This window comes from Carassius gibelio, chromosome A16 (genome assembly GCF_023724105.1).
Source record: "Carassius gibelio isolate Cgi1373 ecotype wild population from Czech Republic chromosome A16, carGib1.2-hapl.c, whole genome shotgun sequence".
NCBI lineage: Eukaryota > Metazoa > Chordata > Actinopteri > Cypriniformes > Cyprinidae > Carassius > Carassius gibelio.
Genome location: NC_068386.1, coordinates 981,434 through 996,350, shown reverse-complemented (window position 1 = coordinate 996,350; position 14,917 = coordinate 981,434). Strand labels below are relative to the sequence as shown.

Here is a 14,917-nt window from a genome sequence, read left to right as displayed (position 1 = left end):
TGACTGCTTTGGATAAAAGCGTCTGCTAAAGGTCTGAAGTGCAGGTCTCGGTCTCCACGGATCAGACGGATCGATGCTCATTTTCAGGACGTTATCAGAGACAACTGACAGCCATCAATCTGACGGAACAAATCAGGAGTCAAGCCTGAAATCATCAGCATCTGTGAAAACACCTGGAGACCGAGAGCGGATTGACTCAAGGTCAAGAGAGAGACACAGAGCAATCAGATCTCATTACTTCAGCAGATTAAACACACTCTGGGAAATATTCTGAGTTTGAGAAGAGCAACACTTGTGCAATCCCACGCGGTTTTCACTGGATTATACATATTAAAAGACCACTTAAACTTACAGGGAAATTAGAAATACTTGAAACAAGTTGAACTTGAAATGAAGACAAAAGGCACATAGAAATAAATTGACAAAACCACAGAAAACTGAAAATCTAAAAATAAAACCGAATTCAAAATGTTAATAAAATACTAGTGTAGTGTATACATAATACTATCTTAACACTGAATTAAAGAAGCTGAAGTGCTAAAGTTAATAAAACAAACTAAATACACATTTTAAAGCTAAATGAGAAATAAAAGTACATAACAAAATTAATCTAATTCAAAACATTAATGAATACTATAATAGTAGATAAAACTAAAATAATGTATAAATATAGATAATATAGTATATAAATAATACTAATATAACATTGACTAAAAATAACTACTAAAATGACTAAAAATTTAAAACAAAATAAGAAAATAAATAAAAGCAAATACAAAATATGAATAAACACTATAATAGTACACATAATCCTTTAGGCACAGACGGAAATATTTAAAATACTAAAATTATTCAAACTAAAAAAAAAAAGATTATAGAAATATTTATTAATATAAATTAATATTATATAACTTAAACTAAAACTTAAACTAAAATAAAATAAAAAAAAAGCTAGCTCAAAATATGAATAAATACTTAAATAAAAAATAAACAACTCATCTAAAATAATACAAATTGAAATAAAAAAGTTGAAGTACTAAAATCACAAATATTTTTTTTAAAATATACATATAATTAAAAACTAAAACAAATTATTAATGAATAGGCTGCAATAAAAGTCTATAAACTAAAACAGTTGTGCTGTGTTATACAGACGAGAGAGTAACTGCTTAAACTCTTCAGTCTTTCTCTTATTCTGACATCACTGTTGAACTCTATTCAGTTAATGATGATTTCTGGGTGAACACTTCCTTCAAGACATGAGCTGATGAGACTGAATATTGATGCAGTGATTGGTCACTCGTCTTCAGAGAACACACACACACTCACACACACACACACACACACACACAGACACACACACACTCACACACACACACACACACACTCACACACACATTCACACTGACACACCCACACACACACACACACTCACACACACACACACACACACACACACACAAGCCGGAAATGATCTCATCTCTCAGAGGCTTTAACCCGCAGAGTCTCGTGCTGTTTCACACTAAACACACTCCTCTCATTAACTTTACTTCAACAACACAGAACAAACTGAATATAAACACACCTTTAAGGTAAAAACACTAAACACAAACGTCAATTTTGAGATTTTGTCCTATATTGCTTCCATAATGTCTTGCATGTTAAAAAAAAAGGCATTATTACATGGAAAGAAAACATCTAGGGATTCTCATTTTAACTGATTAACCGTCAACCGACCGTAAGAATTTTGACCAATTAATACATTCAGTTAAACAGTTTAAAAAGTCATTCATTTATTTATTCCAGTAATTAATCATATTAAAATATGCTATACATATAAAAAAATATAAGTCGCGTATAAGACACATTTTATTCTTTCATTCAGAAATATGCTTAATGCCGATGCGAAATATTTACAAACATTATAACATAGCTAGGCTATTTTAGCAAAAAGCCAAAATGAACTAATTTAGGCTAAAACGAATAGATAGAAAATAAATAGAAAAATTTTCAACGAACTCAAACAAAATTTTTTAACTTTGATTTATCCGATTTATTTGCTGAAAATGTATGCAACTTAATGCATATGTCAGGAAAGCATGCATACTACATTTAGCATATCTAAATATAACGTTTTAGAAAACTTTATTGAGTTTATCTATGCCACCAAACTAGCTAAAGTAAAATCCCTTCATTGGTCAACGATTAAACCCCTCATCGAGTGCTTTCACTGCTGTCGGTTGCAAACGCTAAATGATAAAGCGCTTTATCAGGATGGAAGATAAGAGCAGATCACGGTCGGAGCAAAACATCTCTGAATCCTTGCTGTTGCTCAATGCACCACTGAACGCTTCAGAAGTCGAGCAGGGCATGTCGAACACTTCACTTTGAAGAGACGCTCTGCATTATTCATGCATGAACAGTGTGTTTTCCCCAGCTTGACATTTCCAGAACGCTTTGCATATTTCTGTTAGCACACACGCTAACGACTGAAACGTCATTGAGATAGCTGGGATGGAGGAGGGAGTATCCCGGAGCTAATTACAGCATGTGAATATAGACACCAGCTGCTGCTTAACATCTCATCACTACAACAGCAGACTGGATTAAACACTGGTGCGTTCCCCACGCAAAGGTCAAGAGCTGAACCGGCTCCGTTACACCGACTGCTTCACAACACAACACAGATTCACATCAGAGGTCAAGCAGCAATCCAAAGCTGGGTCAAAAGGGTCAAAATATCCTCAAATCAAAAAACTTCAGAAAGCATTAATATTACGTGGAGAATAAACACATTATATTTAATGAAGTATTTAAATAAACAAACAAACAAGCGTAGCAAACATGGAGCATTTTAATAAAATATTTTAATAATTTAATTTAAATAAAATTTTATTGTGCAGCCCTTTAAACAAACATAGCGAACATTTCTATTTTTATAATATATTAATTTTAATTATTAAATAAATATTTAATATTTTATTAATTTATTAAATAAATATGAAATATTAATTAATAATATTAAAATAAAATATTTTTTAAAATAAAATATTAGCTTTATAAATAAGCACAGCAAACCAGGGTTTTTAAAAACAGTAAAGTAAATAAATAAAATTATTTAATAAAATGCTTCTGATAAATACATTTCTCGTGTAACCCTAATATTTACTCAAACTCAAACCAGTTTGAACACAGAATACAGATACAGCAGTCAGAAACTTCATGAAGTTTTGTTCAGTAAAAACTCTCTTCAAGATCCTTAAATCTCTAAAGACACCTACACACATATTAAACACCTTTAATGATATCTGCATCTAAATCCCGACTTCATTCCCGTCAAACGTCGTCAGCGCACGCTTAACGAAAGCAGCTCCGCAGGCCGACGCAATCTGCAGTTTAATATCCACTACACGGCCTCCAGGGGCTATTAAGGAAGGTTAATTAACATACGGATAATACAGCTCATTATTTAATGAGAGGAAGGGTCTTAACCCACGCTGGCACGGCGGGATTACGGATGAAACCCTGATGCTTCACGTGTGATTGAGAAGTGCGTCAGTGATCGAGTCGCTTCTGTCCCTGTCGACGCTGGGAGGCAAACGCGTGACATTACTGTAAAGATCAAGAGAGCGGAGATATAATCAATATTCATAAGAAATCTGCTGGAAATATAAAGTGATAAAACAAAGACTCCAGTGCAATTCTGTGTTTGACTCGATGCTTGATTCTTTCTCACATTTGCTTCTCATTAAAACAAACAGACATTGATTTAATTCTGTGCATAAGTAAATAAATCAGTTCAAAACAAAAATTATTTTTCATGCATAAGAATGTTCTTGTCAAATACACATGGGAGAATATTGGCATTTTTATAGATGTATATAAATTAAATGATGAATTTAAATTAATTAAATATTCTAATTTAAAACATGCATTTTTATTGATGTTATATTTATTAACTTGATTATTTTAAGACATTTTTCTAACAGTATTTAACTTTTGCGCATTTCATTTTAATTCACATTTCTTATTGTATTTTACTTATTGCAATAAATTTATAAATATTAAATATCATTAAAATGCTGAGAAATATTTTATCTTAATTATTTTAACAAAAAAATTTTAATTGTATTTTATTTGCAATATATATAAACAAATATTAAGATGCATAGAGTTTAAAAATATCATCAAAAATCTGAAAAATATATTTTATCTGGTAGTGTTTAACTTACTTTACTGCATTTTACAAATATTTTGAAGCTCCTCAATTATTTTTATCTCAATTTTCATAAATGTATTTTAAATTTATGCAATACAATAAATTTTCCACCATTATCTTAACTCACTTTTTTTTACCGTATTTTAACTTCTTGCAATAAATGTATAAATATTTAATTTAATTTAATTTAATTTAATTTAATTTAATTTAATTTAATTTAATTTAATTTAATTTAATTTAATTTAAATATTAAGTGTTTAAATTTTAATTCAGCCAAATGTTTTATTAATTACATTTTTGGGCATTTTACTTTGCAGTCAATATTCTGAACCTACTTGATTATTTTAACTCAAATTTTCTCATTGCAAATATTCTCTCAGACCGAAGTCAAATGCATAAATATTTATTTACACATGGAGAAATATCCTAAAGATCTTAAAAATATTCATCATTTTAGCATCTCCCAGTCCTTCAGGGACATTGTGCCATCTAACCCAGTGCTGAAATAAACCCAGACGTCTTAAAACAGGGAAACATGTTCCCACAGTGCCCTTAAAAGGATGAGAAGTGAGCACTCCTGCTGTGTTTCTGTCCTATAACAGTCACAATGCTCTTTCGGAGGTCTGGATCAGTCAATATCAAACTCTCACGCTGAGCTCAGATGCAAGATTTTCAATGAATCAAGTATCATATTTAATCATTTTCATTTATAAGCATCAATAGTGTTTAATTGCAATATTAACCTATATATTTTTACTGAAACACCTGAGTGATGCTGAGTGATGAAGCAACTGAATCAGAGTTTTGAATCAGTTCACTTAAAAAATCTGATTCACTGAATTGAATCAAACGTTCCAACTCTTACGGCATGTTTGCTACTGAAATCAAACTAGAAACTTAATTGCCAAATAAAAAGAGATTTAAATCACCATTATAATTTTTTTTATTAATACAGCAGTTTTTAATCTAGTACATGAACATTTGATTTATATTTATACAACACCTGCAACAGAACATATTCTGAACGTTCACAGAACAATATCATTTATATAATATTATGTTTTTGCTAATATTTAGATTTTATTTTTTACATTTTGTTTGTATATTTTCTGCCATCTCTTCAAACCTTAGATAAACCATTAGTAATTATGTTGCATTTCTGTAATTTTTTATAAAACTATTTCACACACACATATATATTTAATTTCAGTTATTTTAATAATAAATAAAATACAAAATATTTAAGTAAATAACTATTCGTTATTATTTTCATTATAAGCAGAAGTTAAATTTAACGCATTTCCTTAATGTAATAACTCAAAAAAAGGAAGCATTGATATTCTGATCAATACTGATTTATAGACCAATACCAATTATTTTTCACATTAAAAGTTCTGTTAATAAATCTCTAAATAAATTAAAAAATAAAGCAAGAAAACTATTTGAAATGCTACATTTGAATTAACTAATCACAACATAAATTTTTATTTTTATTTTTTAGCATTATGATAACCAATAAATGTTACAATTTTAATTAAATAATAAATAATTAAATAAATAAAAAAATAATAATAATTAATAATTACAGCATGCAGCAACTGAATTCACAAAATTAATATTTTTCATATTGATTTATTGTTTCAATATATTAATAAATAAAATATAATAATTATAATATTATATAATTTATAATTAAAAACAAAAATTCTGATAACCAATAAAAGTCATGCATTAAATTTGTTATAAATTAATACATTTAAAAATATCTAATATCGACAGATATAAGCTATATGGTACTGATATATCATGCATCACTATCAAGCATCAACAAGAATATCCTTACAAACAGCATATGGGTCATGCATATGAAGCAAATCCCATAAATGAAGAATAAATATCAATGAACTCAACATTTAACGTTTGCTCAGCAGCGTATGTTTGCTTCATTTCCCCCAAGAGCAAGTTTATGATGCGTACTATCAGTGTTCCTTGGAAGGAAAGCCTGTCGTCTGTGTGATCCAGACCGAGCCGGGACGGTTTGTGTGTCCGGTCCGTCCCGAAGCGTAATTGGCAAACATCTGACCGGATGGACGACGGCCAAGAGCTACAGAATGAGGGATGAGAAGACAATCTCATCAGGTTTACTCAGCGTTTCACACTTCATTATGAGCTAATGAAGGAAGAAGAAAACACACGGCGGTCCATTAAAACTGTCATTTAGTCTCAGCAAAGAGGAAGACGTCTCGAGCTAGCGCCGGATTCTGTGCTGAAACGTTGCGTAATTACGATTAGGAGCCCAGCGTTTCATTTTGTTCAGCTTCGGACAAGAATACAGATATTTAAGCATAAATGTAATATTTATTTATATTAGTTGCATGTAAAATTGGCATTGCACAGTTTGGACATGAAATAATAAACTTAATATGATGCATATTTGTCAGTTATATATAAATGAAACAGGTAAGAAAGTGTAAGAACCCGTTTCTGTATGACTGATAAATACACTTAGCCTCTATTATTAAATATATTAGTTTATTTATGTTAAAACTGTGTAATACAAATGGATGGAGAATTTTAAATGCAATTCAAATACATGCATCTTTAATCTAAATCTTTGCGTTTGTCGTCACAGATTCTGACCCACTTCCTGTGTGTTAAAGGCAGTGGATTATGAGACTTATATCAGAATATATTCAACATCAGAGACGAGGAGATGTCAAGATGAGGATGAAGCTTTTCCTTCAAACACAAAAGAAAAAAGACAGGATTTGGTGTGACTCTAACTGGGGAGCCTTTAACATGATGAAAGATGATATTTATTAAATTAATTCCTCATGCTGACAGCAAACAAATGAAAGCAGAGAACGAGGCAGACTTCAGTTCAGCCCAGAATAAATACTGAACTTCTTACACACGGAGAAAAGACAGGAAGGAGACGAAAAGATGTGATTAAAGAATTACAATTTCCTTTGTGACGCCTTCATCGTTCGAGAATCACGACTGGATCCAAAAATAAAGAGTTCACACATTTATAATGAATTCATTTCCTTGACTATAAGCCACTTTGGGAAAAAGCATCTGCTAAATGCACACGTAAATAAAAATGTCATTTTAATAATATGTTTTGTTAGGTATAATATTAATATATTTATAAATATTTAAAAAAAAATAGTTTTCATTAATTTACTATACAATATTATATATATACATATAATTTAATATTTATACATAATATTTAAAATTTTTAGCTTTCATTAATTTATTATGCAATATTATAAATATACATGTAATTTAATATTTCTAAATAATATTCTACGTTTTTATAGTTTTCATTAATTTATTATACAATATTATAAATATACATGTAATTTAATATTTCTTAATATTTAAAAAATATATTTTTTTATTTATTATATAAAGATATATATAGAGAGAGAGAGAGAGAGAGAGAGAGAGAGAGATATGTACATGTATACTATATATGTAATTTGATATGATTTAATGTATAAATAAATTTGTGCATTATTTCTTACAAAAAACATTATATATACACATTTATTATATATATTACTATGTAATTTAAGATAATGTAATATTACTGGATAATAATGACACTTCTGTGCTTTCAGCATTCTTTACATCCCTCCTTGTATTTCAGGCACTTCTCATGTTATTTCCTCCTTAAGACAAACTGCTTCTTGTATTCCTCATTTTAACTTGCTTTTGATAAAAGCATCTGCTGAATTAGAAAATGTAAAGTTGCATCTAAAGGAGTGCATTTCTTCTCAATAATCCAGTCATCAACCGGCGTCTCTTTCTCTCCACAATGAGAGGATTTGAGCTCTCTCTATAAACACATTCTCACCGCTGCTCCGGTCCCTCGGGGCTTCACACACAGCACGTTATTTAAGATTCAGCCGCGTCTCGGTCTCCATCAGCAGTCTGTGAGCGCAGCGGGGACCGAATCTGTGCTTCATCAACTCAATGAGAAGATCCAGCCTGCAGCATCAGCAACAGCTAACACTAGAGTCTTAGAAATCACACCCAAATCCTGGCAGGGCTTTAGTGGAAGGAAGGGCTGCAGTTTTAATGAAATAAATCTGTGCACTGTGTGCTTTAGAGCGATGCGCAGCACTGTGTTTATCTACACATGAGCAGCTCGTGTTTTCAGCATCTCACATGAACTCTTCGGGCGGTGCTATATATTCTACAGTTTATACTTTTGTTGTTTATTTATCTATTCTTGGTGTGGTGTATCTTCTTCTTATTTTTTTCTTTTTACCATGAAGAGTTGCACTCTGAATTTCGTCATATGACAATAAAGCATTTAAATCAATCAATCAAAATAAAAGTTTGATTGTTTAACATTCGGGGCTCGTATATAAATACTAGTATTGTAAGTTTACTGTTGCCATGTCACATAATAATAAATAATAAACTATTATTTTTACAATGAAATATTACAGTATTAATTAGTTTTTTGTCATTTTAATATTTATTTATAATAATTATTAATCATATATTTATTAATGTATTAATAATAATAATAATAATAATAATAAAACAACAACAACATTTATAATATTTTTTTACAGTGAAATTACAATAATAATACTTCTCATTTGGTTTACATTTGTATTTATTAGTAATAATTATTAGTAGTAGTAAGCCACAAAAATTAATCAAATTAGGAAATCAGTGCAAATTGAACCAAAAAACTACAAAATAAAACCTAATTCAAAATGTTAATAAAAACTATAAAAGTATCTCATTGGTATTAAAATAACACTGTGCTATGAAAATAATGTTTTATTTTTTGTTGTTGTTCAATAGTCACTAGTTAGATTTTTTTTAAATAACTAAAATCATAAAAAAAAAATGCAATGCAGCAAATATTACCACAACTAGGGCCCTATGATTTCCGCGATGCAGAAAACACGAACGGAATTACGGAATCCAGTCATAAAAACAGATTTTACAGTTTAACGCGGAATGTCACGGAAATTGTCAAATTTTGAATGAATTGATCTAAAGAAGGTCATTGCACTTACATCATATCACGATATGGACTAATATCTGTAAATATTAAGCCACAAAAGTCTATTTAAATATGAATCCTGCATGTTCTGTGTGTCTGTGTTAATGAATGGCGCAGAAGCGCGTCTTCGTTTATTTACACACACTGAAGTGCGCGTGACGCTTCGGTGATTTCAGCGTCTGTCGTCTCACTAAATAAAGACAAAAACACGTGAAGAACATCTCCAGAACTGTTCTGAGAGTCAGAACCGTTTGATTTCAGTAAAACTAAGCGTCATATCACATCATAGACTGTAATATCACATACACATAACTGTAAAGGCAAACCCGTCAAAATAAAAGTCCGGTTTAATTTAATGACAAGTATTTGCCAGAAATGTATTACTATTGTTCAGCAGAATGTACATAGCTCACTACTACTACTACTAACATGAAACAAACATAATTTTTAAAGGAATAAATCACACAACATTTCTACCATGTTTTATTTGTTTAAGTAAATCTCCTTTGTTTACCAAAAAATAAAGTTTGCTTAATTTTCAATAACTAAAAGACAAATTAAATGAATGTTTTATGCCTTCATATGGTGAAGAAAAAAATAAAACATTTCATAGGGCCCTAAACAGGTAATTTTTGTTAAACTTAATAAATTGATGTGAAAATTTATAAGTTTTATGATTTTAATTAATTGGACATGCTTTTTTTATTAATACAATTTAATTCAACCATTTAAAATGAGTTGAGAAAAATTTAAACGGAATCCAGAAAAATGAAAATGGAAAAAACTGATTTTGGGAAAAAATAAAACGGATTTCATAGGGCCCTACACGATGCATTAACACTTAATATTTTATTTTAATATTGTAGTCAGGAGACATTGAAAAAAATAATAGTCTTTTATGCAAAATAAGTTATTTCTTTGATTTTGCTGTGAAATATGAGCTATGATTCACAGATGGAAGTAATAACAGTGTCTGTTCAGATCAACTTCCTGTTGAGTCATGAACTTCAGCACTCAGCATAATTCATAAATATTTTAATATCTTCATAAAATCTGCATTAAACATCTTCACTGTATTTGCATAATTTGACAAAATCTTATAAAGTCTCAATAAAACATGTTATTAAAAAAAGCCTGTATAAAAAGATATATGCATTTAATTTAACTAGACTAAATTGCTTTTTTTAATTGGATAAAATTTAATTTCTGACTTTTATTGGTAATCAGAAAATGTAAATATAAAAATATTTTTTTATATTTTTTTTTTATTTAAACAATTTTTTTTTTTTTATTTGAACATTAAATTTTGAAGTAGAAAGAATCAAATTGTATTTTCTTGTAAAACATACTACTTATATATATATACAGGCGCGCACACACACACACAAGTTTCGGGGAGGTCAAATACTTTCTGCTTTCTCAGAGACGCATTTCATGGCCAACAGGAAACGGTTCTTTCCGTCTCAGATTCTTCACATGTTTCTCCAGCGGCGGAAGACATTTATAGCCAACGGACCGAAGCGCTTCCCATGAAGAGAACGCTTCTGAACACCACAAATCTCATCATCTCAACAAACTGCATGCAGACATCTATTGCATGGACAAACAAGCTAAAAATAGTCACCATTAATAGATACTGCCAAGAAATACTGCTGCAGCATTTCACAGAGCAAACATCTAATGTACTAAATAAAGAATTGCAATAAAATTGTTTATGATTATAGATCGCATAAAATTTTATATTTTAATATTTCAAAGAAAGAAAACAAAAATGATATATTAAAAATAAAAAAAATATTTAATATAAATTAATTTATAACATAATAAATTATATTTATTTTATAGTAAATAACAATTGATTACTATTTTAAATACATAAAAATTCAACATACTATATATATTCTAGATTATTTATTATAATATTTTTTAATATAAAATTAAATATTTGATAGTATATATTATAAGTACCAATATTTGAAATAACATTTTACAATGTAAACATTTTATATATATAATACAATAACAAAAAAATATTAATATTGTTTAATATTTAAAATAATACAAAACAAAATAAATTATATATTTCCTATAAATAAATAAATAAATAAATAGGAGAAAATAACCTTTTTATCTTTTTTCCTGAAGAAAATGACTGTGCTGCTTGTCTATGCAAAACTTGTTTTCTATTGTACATGATTCTTTCAGTTTTCTGCATAATCTTTCATCAAAGAAACAATGTTTCTTTTCGGCTGACATCATCATCAGTGCCTCTCATTCGATATTCTATTATGAGACGCACACTTTCACCAGAATATCCTGTTTCACGTCAGATTCCAGAAGTCACATGGGTTGTGTTCGTAAAGAGAGGTCTGCTCATGTAGCCAATGAACACTTGGAACATATTTACATCACTCACTCATTTCAGAAACTCTAGCCGTCAATCATGAAGCACAACGAGTCGTTTAGCAGACAGGAAGAAAAACCCTGCACTCCCTGCACGTCTCTAGAGAGGACAGGAACACAGACACGCTCGATCTAACCAGACGTGACGGCTGACCGCGGCAGAGAAAGAGCTCAGGGTCATTTAAAGATGACCTAAGGTATTTCAAATGTCCTTAAAATATTACTCTGGGAGTAACAGAAAAATGAGTAATAAGCATTGAGAGTGTAAACAGGGTTGACTTTGTTCTTCCTGTTGAGCGTTTGTGTGTCACTCGAGGTCTGTTTCCAGAACGAACGCAACGGAGAACAATGAAGCATCTCTCGGATGATCACAGCTGACACCTCAACCCCAGAGACCCACACATCCCAGCATGCACTGCTCCGGGGACAGACCGCACAGGACTACAGCAAACACAGCCGAGGCTCTCTATCAATGACGGCTCGCCGCGGTTATATTAACATTCACAGGATCAGGATCAGGAAGCGTCAGCAGTGTCTCTCACCTCGTCGAAGCCGCTGTCTTCTTTCTTCAAAGCTTGATGGGGAGAGAAAGAGAAGGAATATCAGACATCCATTGAACTGAATATTCAACAGTGAATAAAATAAATAAATAAGCTCAAAAGTGGCTCTTTAATGCATTCTGCACATGCAAATGAAAAACCAATAAGACTGTAATTGTCTGAAATATTCTCCATCCACAACCACAGGAATATTCTTACATTTAACCACAAAACCAAACGGAACAAATCACAAATTACATTTTTCATGGAAAAAAAAAGTTGTCTTTTTATTTTATATTTATTTTTTATGTATATGTGTTAAAAATATAAACTTTTATATACATTTTTTTAAATATTTAAGATAATAATTAACATAATAATAATAATACAAAATATATTTCATTGTATTAAACTGTTTTATTTTAAATAATACAATATTTTTTTATTTTATTGAAAAATCTATGTAATTAAAAAATGTATATATTTTTAAAAAAAGAAAATATTTATAATAAAATAAATATTAAAAACTTATAAAAAAGTTATACATTTCATGAATTATAGACCGTATGAACTTTAAGGTATATTTATAAAGTACATCACAGGCTTCACTTCTTTTGATTTTGGGATGAAATGTGGTTTTGATGTTTATGAGATCTTATCAGATAATGAAGTGATTTATTAATCTCCCATAAAGCCTTGAATCCACAGACAAATGGTTTTGTCTATTGAAAGATGCTCCTCTCTCACCGAGAACATCATCTGATGAAGAAAACAGAAACTGGACGTCGTTCGGGATGAAATGTCCACTGGGAGCAGAGCATTGATTGTTGATGAAAATGCTTTGCTCTCTGTATGTCTGTAAATACTGCATGACAGTCATTTTATCTTTTAATGATCGCGGTAAAGATCTCTATTGTGTCTCCCCCCGAGGGAGGATTGATCCACAATCAATAAACCAACTAAACTACCCATATTAGAGCCAAACTCAGATGCAGAATATATAGATATAATGTTTAATGCACATAAGCAATCACCTTTATATTATAACGCACTGCTTTCACAAACATATATACACATACATTTTATTTTATTATATATTATAATATTAAATATTTTATTATATATAAAAAAATTATATAATATATATATATTTTTTGACATGGATTTGGTTACAACAGAACTATTAAAAATTATAATATTAAATATATTATTATATATTATCAAATATATAATATATACATTAATTAATAAATATATTTTAAAAATACATTTATACATATATTTTTTTATTTTTTACCAGCTTCACATTTCTGCTTTACTACTATACAAAAATATAGTGTGAAAATGAACATTGCGCATAAAAACAGTGTCAATAAAACTTAACCTAACCCTACAATCAGTCCTTTAATTTTAATTTTATTTTGTATATTATTAATATGATAATGCATCCAGACCAGGCAGAAAAACAGACATATCTCCTTCATTTCACTTCTTAATAAAGCACACGAGGACGAGTGTTTAACGAGCGCCGCAGCGGAGCATCTTTCACACTCCTCACAATATGATTTATTCATGTCACTGTTGTTGTTTTAAAGCGACGAGCCAGTAAATTGCTCCTTCCTCTGAGGAAAACTGAGACAGAGATATTACAGATTTAACTTCATGGAAAAACAACAAGGAAAGCACAAGACTATGATTTAATTATAAGACAGCGGTGTGGCATTCTGCAGCATCGGCATGAAAGCAGCTTCAGCGTCTTATTGAGCAAACTCAATACAGAAAAAAACATCATCTGAGCTCAAAATCTCCATCCCACACATTCAGAAGAAGAGCTTTGTGAAGGGTTCAGATCGTCTAAAACCAGCCGACTGCAGCCTGATGAAAAGATCATCATACAACCTCAAACATAGAGAGATGTTGAGAACAAACACAGAGAGATATGAGGAGACAACACAACACTAGTGCACTGCACTGCTGAGTGACGCCTACATAGACAGCATCTTTAGAAGGAAGAGATTTGGAACGTTCTACATGAATTAATTAATTAATAAATGTACATATGCTGCAGATGAAGTGAATGTGAGATTCACAATCCATTTAGATAAGCTGATGACATGCATTAATTGATGTCATACTGTAATAAACAAGTACTGGGTCAAAACAAAGTTTAAATATATATATATTGCAATAACATTAACATTAACAAGAAAAAATAAAATTATCACTATAAAACATTTTTACAAACATTTTACATATATAAAAATGTTTTAAACATATTTACAAAATTACATTTTAATAATAATATTTTTTATCAAATATAATTTTATAATGTAACTTGTAAAAAAATAGATCATCTTTATGATATTTAATATTTTCATTTATTATATGTAGTAATAATGATATATATTTTTTTATTTAATTATATTTGAAAATAATGTATATATATATATATATATATATATATATACACATTTTAAAATATTTATATACAGTTAAATTTATATAAACAGCTTATATAGTTTTTAAATGATATGCATAACATAATATTTTTACTTATGATATTTCTTATAGAATATATAATAAGAATATAACATTTATATACTCAAAATAAAAATATTTACTATTTTAATATATACAAAAAATAAAAATGTGCATGTATTTGTGTTCATACTGTATGCAATAAAATATTTAATATTTTTATATGTAATATATAAAAAC

The 14,917-nt window shown here is 29.5% G+C and overlaps 1 protein-coding gene and 1 long non-coding RNA gene across 2 annotated transcripts in view; one reads left to right on the top strand and one right to left on the bottom strand.

Annotated features, from left to right (window-relative positions):
- Positions 1-14,917, bottom strand: part of LOC128030301 (cyclin-dependent kinase 14) — a 144,732-nt gene that overhangs the window by 128,168 nt on the left and 1,647 nt on the right. The window contains exon 2 of the mRNA XM_052617798.1: positions 12,203-12,234. Coding sequence (XP_052473758.1) covers positions 12,203-12,234 — 32 coding nt within the window. The remainder of the gene's footprint in view (positions 1-12,202; positions 12,235-14,917) is intronic.
- Positions 11,707-12,321, top strand: LOC128030307 (uncharacterized). The gene is made up of 2 exons (XR_008187867.1): positions 11,707-11,857; positions 11,977-12,321. It is a non-coding gene; the product is annotated as an uncharacterized LOC128030307 (long non-coding RNA).